General features: G+C 33.5%; 3 protein-coding genes across 3 annotated transcripts in view; 2 read left to right on the top strand and 1 right to left on the bottom strand.

The window, feature by feature from the left end:
* The window catches only part of LOTGIDRAFT_237275 (hypothetical protein), an 8,387-nt gene extending 7,499 nt beyond the window's left edge, over window positions 1-888 (bottom strand). Inside the window, exon 1 of the mRNA XM_009046396.1 lies at window positions 686-888. Within this exon, the coding sequence (XP_009044644.1) occupies window positions 686-728 (43 nt within the window). The 5' untranslated portion in view covers window positions 729-888. The remainder of the gene's footprint in view (window positions 1-685) is intronic.
* A 3,387-nt stretch (window positions 889-4,275) lies between these two features.
* LOTGIDRAFT_237274 (hypothetical protein) lies at window positions 4,276-15,716 on the top strand (the record flags this gene model as incomplete). Its single annotated transcript, XM_009046395.1, has 10 exons — window positions 4,276-4,333; window positions 6,327-6,515; window positions 6,840-6,992; window positions 8,024-8,038; window positions 8,196-8,334; window positions 9,584-9,704; window positions 10,435-10,524; window positions 15,191-15,356; window positions 15,411-15,535; window positions 15,621-15,716. The coding sequence occupies 10 exons, from the start codon at window positions 4,276-4,278 to the stop codon at window positions 15,714-15,716; spliced, it is 1,152 nt and encodes a 383-aa protein (XP_009044643.1).
* Window positions 15,717-18,438: 2,722 nt separating this feature from the next.
* LOTGIDRAFT_237273 (hypothetical protein) overlaps window positions 18,439-22,718 on the top strand; it is a gene marked incomplete at its 5' end in the record, with an annotated part of 14,330 nt that continues 10,050 nt past the window's right edge. Inside the window, 4 exons of the mRNA XM_009046394.1 lie at window positions 18,439-18,645; window positions 19,484-19,665; window positions 19,997-20,276; window positions 20,652-20,801. Coding sequence (XP_009044642.1) covers window positions 18,439-18,645; window positions 19,484-19,665; window positions 19,997-20,276; window positions 20,652-20,801 — 819 coding nt within the window. The remainder of the gene's footprint in view (window positions 18,646-19,483; window positions 19,666-19,996; window positions 20,277-20,651; window positions 20,802-22,718) is intronic.

The following is a 22,718-nucleotide window of genomic DNA, read 5'->3' as shown; positions in this document are numbered from 1 at the left end:
GATCAATCGATGCAAAAGCCAAAAAGTTGCAAAAAAATTGAAAAATTTGATCGAAAAAAGTGAGCGACGAATTTTCGAATTTCGTAATTGTTCAAGTGCTATCAGGTCAAAAATTACAGGTAGATTTTAAAAATGAAAATCCGAAGAAAATTGATGCAAAAATACGCCTTCTAGAGCCGATTTTCGACTTTTGCACATGTTGCACTGTGGCACTTCCGGTTTTGCAAAAATGTTCCAATTTATATTTATGCACATCGTCGCCTATATAGAAGGTCTATGAAATTTGAAACGTACCTGCAACTAGTGCAGTCTAAGCTCAGGAAGGTGTGGACGAAAAAAAAAAAAAAAAAAAAAAAAAAAAAAAGAATTGACATTTCGATAACAAACTGGGACTTTGCTGAAAGCAAAGTCCCACAATGAAACGTTAAAATAAGCCTACACTAAAATGGCATACAGCTGAAAATTACATTTTGAATATTTGTGAAATGAGAGAAAAATACAATTCTAAGCTCATTGTAGGCAGAGAGGATTTCTTTATGCCGTTATGTTGTTAACCATACCAAGGTCTAGACTATATTTAAATTTTATAGTATAATGATATATGTAGTACATATACAATCATGTAATGTGTACAGTTTCACTATATGGATGTAATAGTGTTAAAATACAATACAATACAGCCTACCTGTTAACGGTAATACCAACACAATTAAAATCAACCCTGCCATCTTTGAAATATATGGTACAATTTGATAACATAAACCACAAGAAATAACTTCCTTGATCGCCGATCCAAAACGATTGCGGTAACCTTTTTTGGGCTATATTCAACAGTTATAAATCACATGTTAAGCAGGTAAATCATTTACATCCCCATTGCCCCATTTCTATAGGCGACTGACAGGCGTAGTTAATAACACGGCATATAGGAATTACAATCAATATGTTTACGTAACTCTGTAACAATGTATTATACTCATTTGAGAATGTCAATAGGATAGGATTAATGACGACGGAGTTAAGATCAAAGTTCAAATGTTCAATATGCATATATGTTGCTTATTGAAATATCCACCTAATGGTACATTTTATCGTATTCAAATTAATGCCTCTATTCATGGTCATTTGAATGTCTTTTTAAATTGCACTTTGCTTTTAATTAATTTTCACGTGAATATTTAATGAGTAAGAAACTAAAATAAGGGGAGTTACACGGCTGTTTGGAAAGGAAGTAGAATGTAAAGATGTGAACGTATACTGTATTTACCTTTGTAGAAGAAAAGTGTGTTTATTTAAATGGTGCCGGGAACTAGAATAGAACCACAATCCCAGGCAATGATGCCATGATGAACCCGTCATACTGATGCTGTAACCGAAACGGGTTATAACACAATGAACACTAGTATACCTGGGGCGATGAAATGTCGCTGAAACTTATTGAAAATCGTGAATTAACTGTATCGAGAACTATGTTGCAGATGATAACAGCTTCTTTAAGAAGGAATTAGTTACCCTAGGTTTGCAAACATAGATATACAAAAATAGTAATATAAAATCAATAAATCGTTATCGATTAAAGACTATAATTGCCCTCGCCTCGTGCAACCAGACCTGCATTCGTTTGCCAAGGATTTATTATATAACAAGTTTTAATGTACTACAATATCAAAATGTCAAATTATCAACACGCTTGGTCTATTTGTCTATCGATGGACAGTTGTTTTTGTTTGTTGGCTAGGTAATGGTAGATTGACAAATTCCCTCTCTGAATACAGCAGACTCCTAAAAAATGGATCGACCCTCGTAAAAAATTCTGACAACCGACCAATTCCATAGCTGCAACTAAACACTATACACCATTGCACCTCCGGATATATTACTTGGCTCCTCCACCCCCACCCCCGAGTAATCAAGTCTGGTTACGGCCCTGAATTAGAGTCATATCAATTCAATGCTTGTCTGCCTGTCAAGGAGTAATATAGATATAATGGTATAAATATTAATTATGCGTCGTGACTGTTGTGAAATAATGGTCATTGGTGGGCAATCCAATTTTTTGGACCCTGCTGTTTTCAGAAAGGGAATTTGATACCACTGTTTTTGTTTCGACCCAATGTAATGCACAAGTCTGATATTCAATTCAATCGACATTGATCCATTCCATGCGATACTTGGTTGTATAATAGTATAAAATGAATATGTTTACAATAACTTGCAATATCATGTCGTGTTTAGTGGAAACTGGATACTGAAATTTGATACAACAGTGTATTGTCGTGCAAAAATTTAAGGGCCGAATTATACAGCAATGTCTTCATTGTACTTGTCTTTATTGTTATTCAAGCAAACTGATTAAATTCCAATCGTTGAATAAGAATACAGGAAGGGCGACCCGCTCGCTTGGTTTCGTGGCCGATATTTAGATAAATCTAGTTTATATTTTTAGAAACGAAGGCAGTGTTTTTTTTACTAACATAATATAATTAATTAATATAATGCTAAACTTAAAATTACACCCGACCAATTTTAACTTTTAATTCTATCTGTTTAAATCAAAAGAAATTCATTTGGTCGCTCTGATGGGTCTCAAAATCTACCATTTCTGGATGATTTAGATGCATTTGATGACATTACCAATAGACGTTTCATAGGTCGACTAGGACCGTTTACAAGTTTATTAGGAGGAGGAATTGAAATCCAGGCAACTGCATGGTACATCTATTTTGCAAAAATGAAAACAAGATCACATTAATTCTGGCAATTATTTCTTCCATCGGAGAGAACGAAATGTTATTCATGCTGATAAAGCCCTTTATAGTTCTAAGACGGAAACTAACCAATCACACTGAATACGATAGTGACGAAAATTCAAAAAAATAACTGAGCTTTTAGACTCTTTTATTTGGCAAAGTATGGGGTTCGAAGAGAGATCAACTTTGATAGAACCGCAAACGCGACATAAATGGTGTAGGGGGATTATGATGTCATTTCGGAACTACAAAAAAATATCCATCTTTCTTAATATATCTGGGTATGATGGATTCAAATTAAATAAATAGGTTTAAAAGCCCCATTAGATTAAAATTATGATTAAATTTCCCAAAAATGAAGTCTTATTTTCTTTATCTCTTCAGCAGCTGACAACTTTCAAAATAGCTGGAATGGAGGCAGCCGTTTTGGCAAGCTATAACATGGCATTAACTAATTATCTGCAATACTTTGCGAGGTGAACCCTTGGAGATTCTTCGTGAATTTCGTCTTACGGATATACCAAACTCAAGGCAAAAAGAAACTTTACCACTTTAAAAAAAAGTAAATTTTAACCAAAAATATATAGCAAGTTCGAAACTATCAATCCAAATTACATTGACAGCATGTGGTAAATTTCTCGAAAAAAGAGAAAATCACATGATCCTAGAATACACAAGAATTCTTATGCACCAATGATAAAAAAACTGGTTGAATGGCATGTCGGGCTTACACAACGATAAACAAAACACACACAAGAAAAAGGACATAAATAACACTGCAACAACAGCTCATAAAATGGTTCAGACAGGCATATTTCAGACAGGCCTGGAACGGACAAAACAAGGGTAATCATACCACGCAGTGACTGTATTTGCGTAAACATGCATCTCCATAACCTCTTTCCATATACAGGCTGAATCGTAACCTAGAGTCATCAATATCAACGTGTTGCCGTGGCCTGCATGTACCCCAAATATGTCCCCAATTGAACTACTCTGGGGTGTTGTGTTCGTCCGTACCGTCGTCCTACGGAAAATTAAATCCAATCATTTATATTATGTTGTTTTTTTTTATCTATGGGTGTTTTCAAACCTTTGTAAAGTTTCTTTTGGCCTTCAGTTTATAACGTGTCTATTTTTGGAGATTTACTCGGAGAAAGGAAACTTGTTTCCGTCGCTCTCGTTTGGAGCATACGATTGTGAGCTGTTCATTTAAGCATTGTATCTACGGGCCTGGTTAATTATGTGCACATCAATTTACGTCCTTGTTTATAGTTGTAATATTATGCATTTAAAAAAAAAAAACTTCTCGTATACGTGATTTGATTGGTTTTGGACCAGGAAGATATTTGACCTAATAAGAAATAGATTTTATTTTTTAGGGGGTATCTAGCCAATGAAGTACTTTATTGAAAAGGGACCGGGAAGGTACTTTTATCTATTTATATGATTTTGAATCATTTAATTGTAAACCTAGAGACATGCTAGATTTAACTCTCTAACCAGCTATTCGAGAACAGTAGCAATGTTGCTTCTCGGTTTATTGTTGTTTTGTATTTTGGATTGGTCATACAGTCAAACTGGTAAGAATCTAAAAAGTTTCTTAACTCTCTCTTCATAATCCTCTTTTTCCCCTGGTTCATCAACAGCATTTACATTTGTGGAACAGAATGGGTCTATCTCTTCATTTTTATACGCCCGCATGAAATAAACACCCTAGAGAGCACAATTCGATTTTGACGAAACTTAGTATTTTGTAACACCCAAGGAAGAACCCTATTGAAAATCAGAAGAATCGAAAAATATACAGTATGAGTTATTGCCCTTGATCTTGAAATTCTCGTGAATACTCTAGAAGGCACAATTCCTGACAGATCTTGACGAAACTTTGTGAAAGTGTTCGTAATCACCCAAGGATAAAACTCTCGAAAATCGAAAAATATTTTGCCTTTATTTTCGGAAACGTGTTCAATTGCCAGCTTTTAAATACTCTAGAAGACACAATTCATGACGGATTATGACGAAACTTAGTGAAATTATCACCAATGGATGAAACCAATTAAAAATAAAAAAAAATTTAAGTTATTGACCTAAATCTTGAAAACGCATTAAATTGTTAGCTCAATTGTCGCATTTTGACAAAACATGGTAATATTATACAGTATCGCCTTAAAAAGTTAAAAAGAAGTGTATGACTGAAGCTTGAATATTTTGGACATGGTTTGGACACCATGAAAAACACCAGACATCACCAAACCCTGGGTTATGTTCTAAAGGGTGTAGTATTGTAAATAACTAATGATCCAAACCGCAAAACGAAACCCAAAATCCAAAACAACATTTTAGCTAAACATATGGTAGCAGCTAATATTACATGAGGAATTAAACCAACCATATGTGAGTAAATATTTAATAATGAAAAGTGGTATCAGGTGTCAAGAAGAGTAAGCATCACCTCCCTGGTGCCACACCCGTCATAGCTGCTCAACATACACTAAACATACATAAAACTACAAATATAGGAACGCACCACGGTCTCTTGGTTTCTCCGACAACCGCCGACTGCTTCCACAGATCACTTTGAGTGTTGATATTCGCGAATTTGAAAACACGTTTTCTTGACGTTGGCTGCATTAAAAAGCTGGAATGTTCTTATTATGTATGATGAAACGATTCTTTTAATCTTTTAACATGAAATTGTGTGATTATATCTGTTTAGCCAACCCAATGTGTCGAGTTTAATCGTGAATAAAAGTAAGCGCACCATATCTTTTTAAATTTACATGTGAGTGCGTTTTCGACTTTCTGTTTTAAAATATGGATTTTCAACTTGGTCTATGCTATATCATTGAAATCATGGATACATATTTTAGCAGAATTTAAAATCGTACCGATTTGTACATTTCTACATTTTATAGACACTTGTTCTCATATCAGTCAAGCGATTTGATCGCAAGATCTGTAAAGTTTAGATATTCGGTAATGAATTAAAGTTGACAGAAAACTAAACCTTACTTTGGAGATAGGAAAAATAATGTGTTATCTCTTCAACGGGTGGCGATTTTGTGTTGTATTTATATGACCTCATTTCCATTTTATCAATGCAAATATCTAGAGATTATATTCCAGATTGGTGGTCCACTGTTGTACTGTAGTCTGTTTATAGAAAAAACCCTTAACTCTGGATGATATTCTATTCTGCCAATTACCCCTTGCACTGTAAAACATCAAATCACTAAAACATAACAAATAACAAAATCTACCAAATTGCCAAAAATCTACACCCTCCAAGCACTGTTTACGGAATCATTTCTTCTAAATGATTCAAATTGTGTGGACCAACCACAGATTTACCACAATGCGGCAGATTGTGCAAAATAAACAGAAGTAATCGAGAAGACGTTTGAAATCCGAAATCTCCTCGTATTTTAACAGGCCCGTAACCAGACCTGTTTGTTCGGAGAGTCAAGTTATATATCTGGAGGGGCAATGGTGTATGGTTGCAGTAATGAAATTGGTCGGTTGTCAGAATTTTTTCTTCTATCTAAAAGACTTTGCATATTATTTTAGTTTCAGATTTATGCGACAAGAGACTGTTTTCCTCCTACACACATCAATCAAAACGATCTGTGAATTATGATGAAACAACAACGTTGAGTGATAGATTTATGAGAGAGGGGTGGTATGGTAGTCAAGACTTAATCATTCCGTCTGTGCAACCTGCTAGTGGACACTGTGGAGCTAAATTTCCCATCTTTTTACAAAGTAAGTACGATAACCACTAAATTCAAGTAGATATCATGCCATGATAAATTTCGAATTAATCTGTACAGTTATAACAGAAGCAGATTAACGATGCCTGATCACTCTTTTAATCACCCGATCCTGTTCGTTTAGTTCGATCCATTAGCGTTCTAGAATCTATGGTTCATATGTTCATATAAGATAAAATGAACATGATCTGGTGGTCAGTGACTTGTATCAATTTATTTTGTCGTTCTTGTTGTTCACATATAATGATGTGATAATTTCTAACTTCATGTTTGCCTCTGTCAAAAATCAATGCAAGACTGACATTTTATTTTGCAGGTGCACCGCGTGTTAAACGTGTTATAGTAGACGTTAAAGCGTGTATTCGTGATTGTATAACCCAAATGGATATCAAGGCGTTAAAATGTTCTGATCGATTAACCATATACAAATTGGTACGACCGTTAAATAGTGGCGCTGCATATTGTCTAGGTAATGCTGACTTTTAAAGTAGTTTTATTCTGGCTTGTTTTAAATTGAAAAAGTATAAGCTATTTCTACATCACCAACATTGGCGTGTCAGCTTGATGCATACTTTGTTTTCTGAACATATGAAAATTTATTAAAAATGCCAAACCAGTTAATTAGGAAATAAGTCAATCATTCAGTCTACTTCAGTACCAGATAATGAATCAGGGCCGCCATCTAATATTGTCAAATGAGCTCTGTTAGCAGAAATGTCTGTTGTCGAGCCAAGTCACGTGATTGAGAATTAAGTAAGCGAGTGTATTTGACACATGCATTGGCAGATGATGAAAAGGAAAACCCTTTGGTTTTCTGGAAAATACATTTATATCCTCACCTTGCGAAATTTGCTCGGCACATCTAGCCATACATGCAAGCGGCGTGGCGGTAGTTTATTGTTTTCCATCACAGGCCTTGGTCTCAAATTCAAGACGATCGTTACTAGCTCATTTAATTTAAATCTATAACAATTTGACTAACATTTGTGATTTCTATAATATGCTGCCTGTCGTGTACAATGTATGTTCATGCATAATAACATGAATAATTTAATACATTAATTAAGGAAATCCGTTTTAGCTGCTTTATTCGTCTGATTTTTTTTTTGGCTAGCTAATTCAGCCACTTAAAAACTGGCCAGCTGAAAAATCTGATTAGATGGTCGAATAAATCGGATCAAAATTATTTTCTTAATATTTATTGAATTATTAATCGTTAATAATCAGAATTTCTGTTTACAATTATTTACCGAAAATATTTATTGAATTATTTGAATTATTTACAGTACTATTATTATTTACCGAATTATATAATAAACTATAATCTTAATTATTATCTGAATTATTTTTTATGTTCTCTATTACTTGAATGTTTTAATGAATTTTGAACAAGTAACTGATGTTTTTATTCAATTATTATCGTAATCATTTATCGTATTATTATCTGAATTATTTACTAAATTATCATATGATTATTATCTGAATTATTTACTATTACAGATGGAATCCAAACCGGTAAGTCTGCATCTAATTGTTTTAAATACAAAATACATGTATAACAAGGTAGTATGAGACACTGACCTTCTTTTACTGCAAGTCTTCAGTCGATTTTTTTCTGTTTTCCGTGTTATGTTGGAGAAAACTCCTTTGGATCTCTTTTCTTTGTTTTCAGATCTATTAGATTTTAACACAAACGTGACTGTTAATACAAACCTAAGACCGGTTCCTGGTTCCGACGATGAACAGGAATTTATATTCGACTGTTCTTTTCCCAATCCTAATCAAGATTCACATGTATACAAGGCGACATGGTAAGTTATTATTTATAACATTCTATTTGTATTTATAGTATTTTTTATAGTGGATGAGGGGAGTAGAATAGAGACTGCTTTTAATGTAGCAATGTATAGGTAAGCACATATAATTTTTCTTAAATTACACGATTCGCCATTTTCGGGGGTCAACAGAACCTTTGTCTCGGAAACATAGTATTCACATCTTACAATCGAAGTTTGAGCTTCCTTAGCCATTTGGTGTATCTATAATTAATCATATTTGAAAGTTAAAATGACGACTCGCATTTTTCAAAACCCTCCATTTTGAAGAACGTTTAATACCACAGCAGCCTTAATCATCCAGACCCACTCAGAGAAGAAAAGTTTGTTAATAAAAAAGTGAAATTTCATATTTGAGTTTGGTACAGTTCTAGTTTTTCTAGAGACTTTTTATATACAAGGCCCAAATCAACCTCGATCAAATTACAAACCATGCACTGGGTACCGTCCAAACATGAACACAGCCAGTACAGTATACTTTCTAGGGTACAAAAGGTAGTGGGTTTGATTAATCCCTCAATTGAATATGAACATTGGACGATCTTAGATGGAAATAAAACAAATCTAGCTTTGGTGTTTACCTCGATATTTGTAGTTTAAAGCTTCGTGATAGTAAGAGACATATTTCGCTAAATTTGTCTTTCTTTGGATTAAATACTTTAAGTTAAAACTTTCATATAAGTAGGGGAACGTATTTTGCCAATTTTTTTTTTACCTAAAAGCCAGATAGCCCCTTTAACCAAGCTGCATACATTTATTTACCATTTCTAATCAATGCAATGTTCCATGAAGGGATAAAACTGGAACAATCTAAATGAGGTACCTTGAAAATATAATAGACTGGTTGTATTTCTGTCTTGAGTAAAAATATATTTGCTCGACTATAGCTGAAAGATTAAAGTTTGAGCGAAATATCTAGATCTGTATTCTAATCAGAATGATCAGATGCTTTGTAAACAAGGACAATGTAATTCCCAATTCAATTGTATAGAGCTATTTTTATAATCTTTAATCTCACGAGATTTTTCCTTAATTCGTTTCCTGAAGAATTTCAAAAGTTTTTAAAACAAAAGGAAAAATTCTATTGAACAAAGCATTTAATAGAAACCAAAATTCAGATAAAAAATTTGATAATAACGTTTTGATCAAATTTCTCTGATAGTACAATCACCAAGTCCAACCATGCAGTTGAACGATTTTAGTTATATATGATTTATATTTATAGGTTTGTTGATGATGTGATGGTATACGAGTCTAACTATACTGATTATAACGATGTCAATAAAATCAGAAGTTTAACAGATACTAGGCTAAGAGACAGTAACATCACTACACTCGGCTTTCAGGTAACAATGTAACAATTCAATTTTCTGCTTGTCCTCATCTTCAACGGACAAAAATGCCAAAATGAGGGAATCCCTTCTATGGAATCATTACTGTGGGTGACGTTCCTCTTCTCCCCCTTTTTCCTGATCTAATACCGCGTCATTTCCCTTTGACGTTGACGGTTTTGTGGAATCTTCGTACGGGCACATGTAATCCAGTTTTAATTAGAGTTTAAGCATGCGTTTGAGTTTAAGTTACGCTTACGTACACATGTAATCGCAGCTACCTACGCCAGTCTTAAAATATATAGGTCACGGTCGATCAATTTAATATAAATGTAACTTCAACATAATAAAAACAGTCCGATAAGTGCATAGATAATTTGAACACGGAAGCTGTGAGTCACAGTTGATCTCAAATATAGATGTATTGTACTTAAATTGTGATTTTTTTTTTAATTGGGGCCTTATTCATTAAAGCTTAAAGGGACAGTATGACGAGTCATCATTTTAACATTCAAATGCAGATAATTCTGGGCACACATGAATTTGGACAGTGGGCTGTGAACACTATTACTGATTGGCTAAGCTAAAAAAAATGACGCATCTGTCCCTTTAAATGAAATCCAGATTTTAAGAAATACAGTAATCTGATTGGATAACCAATCAGGTAACTGGAACACTAAAATTATTTTAATTTAAGTTTTCAAGAATAAGGCCCCTAGGCTGATATTTTTTTTATTTACTTTAGCTTCACTGTGATATAAGTGCAGCCGTAGATACAAGTGGGGGGCGATCGAGTTTCCCGTCAACTAGTAGGAAAAAATTTATTGGGATGACAGTGAGTTATCAATTTTCTTGTTTTTGCAATCTTAACCCAATATTAACACATAAAATAGACTTTCCTCTTTAAAGTTTTCTATTGACACTGGATAAAGTCATATTATTTTTATATCAAACAATGGAACTATGTCTCAGTCATCTTTCAAGGATAAAAATTTCGACGCCCGCTTCGTGTGCTACAGTCTACTGGTAATAGTCTTTATTAATTCAATAACTTCTCCAATGCAATGAAAAATGAAAACTTCTATATCCCATTCATTGTTTAGCTTAAATCGTGCTTAGTTACAATTATATGACCTAAACTATTTTTGCCACCATTATTGTACTAAATTTGTTTGTACATTTGTCACAGTTGGCAATTATTCACACCGGTTTTAGATTCGGGACAAAACAAAATGCAGCAACCATACTGCATGTTTCGGCTATAGGATAAAACATCAAATAAATAGAATTGAAATTTATCTAAATTTTAAATTAAAATCTAAAAATAAAAGGAAAATCAGGTAAAATAACGTCAATTTGATTTTAAAGAAAATTCAAATAAAACAATAATAATATTAAAGTAGACCCGTGAACAGCTCCGAGCGTGGCAACGGACCTTTTAAGCCTACAATTTGTGAACAAGAAATAAACAACTCGACATGAGCTAATTTTCTTTTTGAAATTTTGAAATTCGCCAGGATCGGGCAATAAAATATAGATAATCCATTCGTCTTGAATAAAAAATATCGCCAATTTACATCGTCTACCATCTTAGGTTTATAAGAGAAACAATAAATCCTTCTGTTCTAAGAGACTGTGTTCATTAAGAGACTATTGCCTTCATACATCATTGTAATATATAATCAAAGAGATTGTTAAGGGCATTGATAATCTGAAAACATCAAGCCCCTGTGTTTATTAGAGAATGTGGCATAGCCGTCCAAACTTGCAAAAATGTCAATTTTCGGTCGACTATTAATCTGGAAGTTGATGTTTGTCATCCAAACCGAGGTCAAGGACACTGAAAACTCAAGGTCACTGAAGGTGAAGGTCACGTGATATAGACTTGTCAATTTTCAAAAAATTCAAACAGGACATTAAAAACATTACATACGAAATTTAAAAACAGATTTTAACATAAATGCATCATGTGATATATTTCGTCAAGGGCTATGACTTTTGTTCAGGTCTCATAGTCACCAAAGGTCAAGGTTACGAGATATGAGCCTTTAAAGTTTTGAAAATAACTGTTTTCGGAAGTCTATAACACCGGAAGTAGATGTCGAACATTAAAGATCAAAGTGTGAATTGACATCATAGATCAATGATACCTATAAAAGTCAAGATCATCCATGTTAAAGGTAAAACCTTTTCCTTTATTGTACACTTTGTTAATTATGAAAATATTCATATTATGAGGTAAATGCAAAGAATATGGTTCAAATTTCAAGGGTATACAGGTATTGGATCAGGACATATCCATAGTTTCAATTTAAGGGCTTGCGTTTTTAAGGCAATAGTTGAATTACGCAGCGTTACGATGGAAAGCAGTACACCATTTTTAGTTTAAAAGCACAATTTTGATCAAAAAGTCCAGTGTTATATACCATTGAAAAGAAATAAATCAAAATCGAAAATTAAATGCTTATACGATTTTGTGCAATCAATTATTTGTTCAAATCATGCAAGTCAGATTTAAACATGATATGAAGCCCCATTTTGAAAGTCATATATGGCGGCTGAACCGTTACTTCCGGGTTGGATTTGTTGATACTAATATCTTGCGATAAGAATTTTAAAAATTCAGGGGAGTGAAATTTCAACTTTACAAGCGATAACGTCAAAATCGGAAGTGATATCGGAACCTTAGAAACTGATTTAGTTCGAAATCAAAATCGTTTAGTTATCAGATCGATCAAAAGAAAATTGTAGAAGTTAGAAAAGATATTGAAAAAATTTGTCCTGCATCATTTCCAGTTGAAAAAAATACATAAAAAAGCGTAATTTTGATTAAATATTTAGTGTTATACATCAATCGACAGAAAAGAAAAAAATACGTTAAAAAATACATAAACAATTTATTTTTACGAGTTTTACAAGGAGTTCACAAACGTGACGGTCACAAGATACAAACCATGAAATTTTGGTAATTTTCAAAAAATAAAACTGTTAATAACTAAACAATGGAATCGAATTAAAAAATTCAGGTAACTCCAACTTCTAGTATTTCCATTGACAACAAAATCAATCAAATTGGGTAATTTGCTAGTTACATGTACATTTTCGATTCATAGAATATTGACATGTTATATCCGGGTCGAATTTTTTCACATTTTTGAACTACAATAGTTTTTCTGAATATCTTCAGAACTATAGAATAAGAAAATTCCTTGGATACTAAAGAACAAAGCACAACAATTTTCGAGTTTTTAACCCTTGTGCTAGAACTTGGGGTATTTCGGAACCCCAGCACCAATTTTTTATCGAATTTCCAAAATGCCATCGAAGATAGCAATTTGGATATTTCAAACATTGTAGCTGAATGAATTCTTAATCTGTTCATGATCAGTCTACTGTGCAACAATCACAATTAGCGGATATGTTACCCTTTTAAATTGAAACACACCATGCTAGTATGTTGGGGTACATTTAGACCCCAGATAAATTTAGTGCTAAAACTGGATTTCAGTGAATAAAATTAAATTGTAATGTACTCCTAAAGCTAGTTATCTTAGGTTAAAGTCAATTTGGCACTAAACCGAAATGTTCCCATGTCATAATGGCCCCAAAAGTCAAAATAGGTCGAAATGACCCTAAATACAATAGTCAAAATGGCCCCTAAAATTACTCTTTGATTTCAACCAAAATCATTGGTCGAAATGATCCCCCCACCCCCAAAATTAAAAATGTCCCTAGTTTAAAAACTTTGATAATTAATTATAATTAGTAGCTTATCTGAGTGATTATCAAAGACTAATAATAATAGTTTGTAACTTATGTGATGATTAATGAAAGAAAAAAGACAATAGTTTATAGCTTATTGAGGTGATGATGTGTATATTTGTTTTGAAATAAATACTGTTTAAACCAAGTCAAATTTTTCCATGACAGCCAAGTAATATATAGAATTGGTTGAAAGTGGGGCCGAGTTTCAATACACCTGTAAGAATTGTATTGTACCATACGGAAACTATTAAAAAATCTTAACAACATTTGATCGATAATAAACATTGACACAGTACATTATTTCAAAGATTAAGATTAATCTGTTCTACACACAAATTAATTCAAATTATTAAATAAATTTATGGATATATTCAATATGAAGAGTACATAATATTCTACCAATAGGGGTTCCCAAATACCCCAGGTTCTATCCAATGTTATTCAAACGACGTGCTAGCACAAGGGTTAAAAGCGTAATTTTGATTAAATATCTAGTGTTATACATCAATCGACAGAGAAGACCAAGCATAGTTAGATCCAAAAAGAATTGGTGACGTATGTAAATTAAGTCACATGACAAAGCTGTTTCAAATTATAAATCGCAATTTTCAGATGACTTTTAAACCGGAAGTAAACATCGTACATAAAAAATGAAACGGCAATAACCTTTGTTCAGGTCACAAAATCGTCAAAGGTCGAGGTCGCAAGATAGTGGCCTTCAAAGTTTGGACAATTACTGAAAATATTAAACCGGGAAAAAAAGAAAAGCAAAATCGGAATGCATAAATCCGTTGCGTAGAGACTTTTGGCATTTGATTGTAGTTTCTAAAGAGATTTACAAGATTTGGTGATATCAATATGGTGGCTTCCGGATTGAAATTTATCATTCCAATAGCTCTTCAGACCGAAACATCTGTCATTATTCCAGCAGCTGACATCTGTCAAAATATCCATCAGAAGCTGGAATAGAGGCAGATGTTTCGGACTAACAGCTCTTCAGAACAATGGCCACATTCAGTGACCGTCTGTGCAGACACTGTTCGAAATCGGCACCGTCCTTACAAGGAGCCAGTGCTCATTCCTCAGCTATGACAAATTAATCCAGTACCTTTTTTCATTTTGTCTTAATTCAAAAATATTGATTTTTTATTTTGAATACATAATTTTTAAATTTGCTTTGATTTTTTTTTTCTTCAATGATTATTTTTTTTTTTTGCCAATGCTCTTTTTTTTTATTGAATTGAATATTTTCTTAAATGTTACTTTTATTTATAAATTAATTCAATTCAAATTATTTCAAGAATTTTATTGTGTTTTTATATTTATAACGTAATATTTGTGGGTGGCAGCCGCCAAACATCTATATCTTTTTCATTGTTTACCTTTAAAGGGATTGAAAAGAGGTTTTTCTAATATTTATATGTCTATTGATATAATCAATTTGCACCATTCTAATCTCCAATCTGTGGTTCCTGCAATTCCACTTAAACCAAGTGTTTTATGACGTCACTCATCGCAAATATGCTTTATCACATATAGATTTCTCGATTAGTGACGTCATAAAACTTTAGTTTAAGTGGAATTGCAGGAACTACAAACGTCTGGTTGAAAATTGGAATGGTGCAAGTTGATGCTATCAGTGTCCCAGATACAAATAAAGTTTTTAGTAAACCTCATTACAACCCCTTTAATATTCATCGATGATTCTATTGACGTATTGATCATATTTTAAAAAGGTTCAGAATCCGAATATAAATTTAAAAGAAGGAGAAAAGGGAAGAATATCGTTTTGGTCTACAGTTCCTATCGGTTGTGCTGAAACTGGTGGATGTTTATTAACAGTAACTGCTGATATACCCAAGGAAGGAGAGGATCTTTGCGAACCTACTCCAACAGCTAATGGTGGGTGTGGTATTTTCATCCAGACTTCGCGATGGTCTTGGCATTATTTTTTAGAGATCACTTCAACAGTAACTGAGAATTATGGAGAATCTGTTATTCAGAAGAAAATATTTCTACGAACGGACAGTTCATATTTCAGTCACCCTATCTGGCAGAATTACTTCCTCGAACCAGTAACGGTAAGGTTTCCTTCATTTGATGTTTTCGACCACAGGAACAATTATGAAGTTTTAACTTTTCTTACCTCTATTTTCGTCCTTTCAGATCAATATATTCAAGAATACATCCCTCATTGAAGGCAGATCCTGTGGAATTCACCAAGATCCGTATTTAGAGGATTTCTCCACCACCTTTTGGTAACAAATAATTTTCTTAAGATGAAAACATGTAATTATAAGTAATATCAAAGATAAGCAATAATCAACTATTGGCGTTTCAGACCTTTTACAGTAAATCCAATTAGATCGGACAAATACTAAAATAAATCACATTCTGACTTCAGAAAACAGCCACTGTCTTGAGATCAATTTTGGTAGTTAATTGAATTGATTTTTTGCGATCTATAAGGAAATGATATGAGCTTGTTTACTATGTTAAAAGTAATTTAACTATAAGGTTACTCAATGAAACCAAAACAATGTAAAAGGCAAAATCAAAACGATTACGCATTGCGTAAGAATCAAACTAAGTCCATGGATTTATTTTTTTTTATTCTGGCCAGCGTCTGTATGGAAAACTAAAAATGAAATGGCAATTCTGGCTTGATCGAGTATTAACACTTAAAGCAAATATTTTAAAGTGCAAAGAAACGTCATTTTGAAAAATGTGAAAGATTTTGGTTTTATGAAATTGCCTCTGAAACGGAATCAGACAAACATGGCTTGGAGGCTGAAATTTGGATGGAACAAACAGTTGCGATTGGTGGTCGAAGAATACGGAGTGCACATTGAACGCAAGTTGAAATAGTGAAGTTGCCTTGATATTGCTGTTTTATTCGATGACTTTCAGGGTTGGACAATGGCATCTTGAAATATATCTCTGAAAATTGTGTGATAGATCACAGGTCAAAGGTCAATGACCTTGGCTATCAGTAAATACTTTGATATTTGACATCTACTTCCGGTTTTATGGCTGTCCGAAAACAGCCAAATTCACAACTTTGGATTGCTCTAGCATGTGAACTAATAAAGGGTTATTTTTTTCGGATTCCTCATGTGCTTCTCATGCTCTTTCTCCCGTGATATATTACAATAGTTTTTTTAATGCAAAATGGAAATTTTTTTAAAAGACATTTTAAATATGAATTAACCTACGACAGTGATGTGGGCGTGGCACATCCGGGTCAAATTACTTATTGTTTACATTTTAGGGCACGGTCATAACTTGCATAAAATACATTTGTTTAAAAATGAACTTTTCACACAATTACCTCATTTATTTAGCCAGTTTGTCTAAAAAAGCACAGTTCTTTCAGCTTTATAGTTCAAAAAAAGGAACAGGTTTTAGAATTACTATATGTTCAACTTTTGACTTTGACCTTTGTTAAACTTGACTTTTGTAGGATCAAAGGTCATTGGCTATTTATTTATAATTTCATATTTGATGTCCGACGCCAGCTTCCGGTTTTATAGCCGTATGCATTTTGAAAATTTGATGACTTATATTTCGTGACCTTGACCTTTGTTAACCTTAAATTGATACGGTCAAAGGTCACTGCCCTTGGCTATCTGCTTACTGACGTCTACTTCCGTGTTCACAACCTGATAATAAATATTCACTTTCCTCGTTGGCAGGGAAAATGGTAACTCTAGTCATGGTTTCGTTGATGATCTGTTGGAATTGGCCACGACAGTCTGGTTTAATTTCGTGCATTTTGAAAATATGGCCATCCTTCATCTATTGCGGATTTTTCATGTATCTTGATAAGAGTTCTAGGAAAGTGATCCATCATCTTTCTCTTTGATTCCCTAGGATCAACTATTAGCACAGTCATTAGCAAAGTCATTGGCAAATTTCTTCATTGAAATCAAAAGTGACTGGACAAAATAGTGTAGGTTAATACATGTTCCTTTAGCAACAGTACGATATTTTCCATGATATGTATCCATGGCTTGCACAATTGTAGTCCAGTTGCTATCAAACTAATAACATTTCTTGGCAGACATCACCATTCAATTTATCCAATTAGAAATCTCGTAACATTTGGTGTAAAAGTATGGTGATTCTGAATGGCGGCCTCCTGAATTATCGGGAATGTTGCAGTATCGCATCAACCCCCGTTTCGATAGGCCAGTGAAGTGAAACCTGCCAGAAAGTTAATATCACGTTTCATTAATATTCACAAAAGAATTCAGAGCATTCTAACGCTTTCGACCATCTTTAAGCAATTTTCAAAGTTTTCAGGAGGGATTTTCCCGATAGTGGCGAAATGGGGGACATACTCCATTCGAGTAGTCGTACTTGCTTACTAGCAATATCATTGATTTGCATGACATTTCAAATAAATATGAATATTCTGATGTGGTGTAAAGATCATGGATAAAGATAAAAAGTCAAAATCTATCTTCTGCTTTAACTCTTAATATAATGAGGCAAATTTTCGCATATATACAATGCTTCTTCAGGTTTAAAAATACATGAAATAGGAAAAGATATTAAATTATATATATATATATATAATATATTATATTATTATGGTGTAAAGATTAACGAAGAAATTCTTTCCATTCGTCCTCTAAAGCTATAATAGCTGTTTGACAATGGACACTTTATGACAATAACTCAACCGTGAACTTTCAGACTCAATTATCAGAGAGTATTTTGTACTAATAATATTGAGTTTGGATATTCAAACAATTTCTCACAATATTTTATTTGGAAGAATCTAATTGGTCGAGAAGTTAATTCTCTACCAATCAAAATTAATGAAGAGAATTTGGTATCTCGGTATACATGTAATGATGGCTCAATGATACCATATAACATAATAGTTTCCTTTGCATTTAACATTGGTATTTTGATGATACTCTTCTGCAGGAACAGAAAATCCTTTCAATTAGCTGGTACATTCTACTTATTACAAATGGATAATGTGGAGGTACAAGTGCAAGTAACGGATTGTTCTGGAGTGGGGACAGGATTTTGTGTTTGTGGTGTTGTAGTAAGAGTAGGAAGAACTGCCTTTATGATCAACCACTGTAACCTAGGATACTGGTATATTGACTACATATTATGTGACGATGGTGGTGATGTTCTTGATGTAAGAAAAATGAGAGAAACGACTTTTGGGGTAGGTAAACTAATATTGTAATCGAGGAAAAATCGAATCGTCAATAGTATCAATTATAGAACAGAAAAGAGCGATTGCTAAACTAAATTCATCAAACGAAGACTAAACTATGTATTTAGATTAGGATGGTTTTTATTATTCAAAACAATGAATCATTTGCCATTCTAATAAATACGAATCTGTGCAATGAAACTATGAAGTCCATAATTTGTCATTTTCCGCTTTTTTTCTAATACACCTATACTTCTCTGATTTATGTGCCGCTGATTATCTGAAAAGTGTCGGTTTACCCACAAAATTGCGGGTATCCAATAAAAAACAACAGTTTATTCATAATTTGCTGATTAAGAATTATTATTTGGACCTTTGAAAACAATGATTTTCTGAAAAGAATTGTATTGCACACATGATATACATTTACATATTTAAATTTATGTAATTTCATCAAGAAGATTATTCAATGTACTATTCTCTCAACTTTGTAAAACTTTTTCGAACATTTTTTTTTCTCGGTTGCCTACTCTTTTTCGTCTCGAACCATCACGCGGTGTACTCTTATTCTTTGAATGTTTCAAAAACGACTCGTCTTTTTAAGAGCCTCCGATTTGAAGAACAATTACGAACTATTTTTTTTTTTGCCCTAACAAGACGAACATAGGACCAACATAGTGTTTGGTAAGATTGTGAACGAAATAAATAAAAGTTAAATTTCTTGTTTGAGGTATTTATGCGATTTGCAGTTTTCTAGTACATCTGAAAACTACTTACATATATTTATGACCCATATTAAACCCCGAAAATGGCACACTAAGGACTTAAAACATTTTTTTACTTTTAGATATATTTTCCAAGCGATACAGTTATTAACATCTATCAGCAACAACAATCGATACACAACTGGCTTAGTATACGTATAAACCCGTCAGTAAGAGATATTGGTAAAACATCTGGTTTATGTGGTGAATTAACAGATGATCCACCTGATGTACAATACAATAACGCATATTTTAACTCATGGAGGTATTTAGCTCAAACAATTTTATTGTCCATTTTTTGACCAAGTTCCTTGTCTGTCGAAAACATACAACACAATGAATGGTTGAGTGACGAGTTTCGCGAAGCCAATCAATAAGGAATAAGGAACCCTTTGGTTTAAAATCCTGCATTCTTAGTTCATACATATTCCAGTAATAATAAGCTGGTGATTGCATCTGAAAACGGTGAGAGGAACTCTACAATAACATTTTATCACAAGAACGATTCTTCAACATGATTAACAAATCGTTAATCTACATTTAATAGATTGGGAAGCTAAATAGGACGTAGCATTATTTAAATGATGATTTTACAGAGTCCAGAAAGAGGTGAACCTCTTTGATCCTTACAACTGGAGAAACCTGTCTGCTTGGACATCTGCTGGTAGATTTGAACATTGTCGTTGTGATGAAAACGTACAAGAAAATATAGAAACATCTGTGAACTGTAGTCCAGTACCAGGGTCGCAAACCTGTTCCTCAGACACAGATTATACCTTGTTCCATAAAAAAAAATGTATCAATCCTTTAAGAAAGAAAAGATCACTTCCTCGGTGGTCACAAACAGCAATATTACACCACAAACGACTCAGACGGGTACGTATATCTTTAGCGTTAGGTCTATGCATAAAACATATCTACTATTCTCGATTGGAATGAGGCTAGTTTCATGAAATTTGAGAACACATTTTAGTCATTGTTCCAAATGAATACTTAACCCCTCATTTGCGAAATATAACACCTGATCTTGGACCCTGACTGATATGCCGCCTTAGTAATGAAGGTATTTAATAGTTAACCACATAAAATTACTAGTATAATTGACACTCCAGATAATATTTTGACTTTTCAACACCATGACTTTGGTAGTATAAGACACGCTCATTCTTCAACATATAATTTTACTGTGAAGGGTGTTGCTTGCACTACGTATTTAATTATAATGATGTTATGATAACTCTTTTATTCTAGGATGTAAGTTGGAAGAATGGATGGACTATGGACAGTGCTAGTGAATATTGTTCTGGTCTGTTTAATAATTCTATGGTTATTAAGAGATGTGAAGGTATTAGAGGTATTAATATAGAAGGGGCTGTAGAAACATGTGTCAGTGATATACAGGTATGTGTATTAAGATATAATAAAATATAATGAAAAACCGTTCTAAAGCCAGCTGTACGTTTGGTTGCATTAACTCATTAAGTGAAATAACCAGGCTATTTTAAGTTAAATGTCTTACGTTGCTGCCAATAGTCGTTAACACCACATGCCCTTATTAATAAATAAATGGAACCTTGGTTATCGTTATCCAAATAACTGTGTATGAGGTGTCGAATTGATACTAATCAAAACGATATCAGAAGAATCGCACATTATCATATCATTCACATGTTGCGTACAAGTATTCATTTTGTAATGAATGTAATAATGGCTACGCGCAAATTGTTCATTGGTCGGTTTTAATTTCACATGATATTCATCGTTCTCAGAGAACAGATTTACATGCTAAGGTGAAAGACAGTAGAAATGTACACTAGTTTAGGGACAATGATGTCCTTTAGCTGCGATCACATTAGGTAAGTAATTATACTTGTAGTGTATATGAGTGCCATTAATGTGGTATAGAAATGACTAATAAAACCGTTTTGGCCGATAGGTTGGACTTGACAGTGTTTGGTAATTTCTTTCCAGATTATAATTTGCCATTTAATCAAGAACCAAAATAAAACCAAGGGTGTATAACTCTTAATTCATTTTTATTTTTAACATATTTTATGTGAATTGAAATTAAATATTTGATGACAAATGAGTGTATACTTGGAAATTGATTTTCTATATACTCTTACGATTCTATATTTAACGAGAGTAACTAACAAGAAGTTGCGACGATTATCGACCGTATCGATATTTTAGTTTTTTGTAGTATTTTAATTACGTCTGAAGGGAGCATCAATACCTTACTCCAATTTTAACTTTTTCATATTTCCATTTCAGATCGCGCATCTGCTGTCGATTCCGAATGATAACGGTTTATTTGGCGAATGTCACGAATCCCTCGATTTATACAAGAAATAAGTATGAAAAACTTAAACTTTTCTGGAAATCGATTCCAGAAACCAATAGAACACTCTAGACATTCTATAGAATATTGTACAATGTTATAGATCATTGAAGAATATATTGGAACCTTCTGGAATGAAATTTGTGGAATTCTCTAGAATATTCTTAATTCTAGAATCTTCTTATTGCCAGAACATACTCATTTCTAGAATATTCTCCACACTTTTGTATATATATAGGCTAGGAATTTTTGTTGTAGGGTTAGTTAGAATTTAGATATTGAAATGCACTTAAGTTATTATAGAAAGAAAACGTTATTCTATAATACCAAGACTTATAAGGCGTCCTCATGCGCGTACTTTGCAACAGCGAAACCACCGAAACGCACTTCACCGGAAGAAGTTAACGCACAACCGGGCTCCGGAAAAATACTGTACCGCCATCAACATCTTCCTTTGAAGATTGGGACATGGGAATTAACCATTGGCTCCTGACTGACGAAGAGAAAATGACTAAACTTACTGCCCCTTGGTGTGCGCCACGAGGTTTTTCAGTGGCCATATAGTGGGCGGCAAGATTAATGGATAACTCGTCGTAAATATCTCGATCCACAACCTTTCACCGTCTAGTATAACAACGAACGGAGACTTTTGTCGGCCGTGTGTGCTTGTCGCTCCTGATGATGCTGCTTTATTTAACGGGAAAAGAAGGCTATCAAGCGAGGCACCTTGCCAAAAATATTTACGAGGATAGTGTAGCACAAACAGAGACGTTTCGGACTATGATTGTGGGTGAGGCTGGGGACGTGGCCCGCAGTGACCAAGCAGCGTGAACTGAACAGCGCATCATTTTCTCAGCAGAAGCTCTTGGTAGATTTGGTCTCATGGTCTTCATGGCCGTCGTGATTCTGGTAGTCTGTAGTCAGTTTTGTCAGTTACATTTGTAGAATTCATATACATTTATCATTTTTAGACCACC

This window comes from Lottia gigantea, assembly GCF_000327385.1.
Source record: "Lottia gigantea unplaced genomic scaffold LOTGIsca_100, whole genome shotgun sequence".
NCBI classification, from domain to species: domain Eukaryota; kingdom Metazoa; phylum Mollusca; class Gastropoda; family Lottiidae; genus Lottia; species Lottia gigantea.
This window is presented reverse-complemented; position numbering and strand designations above follow the sequence as displayed.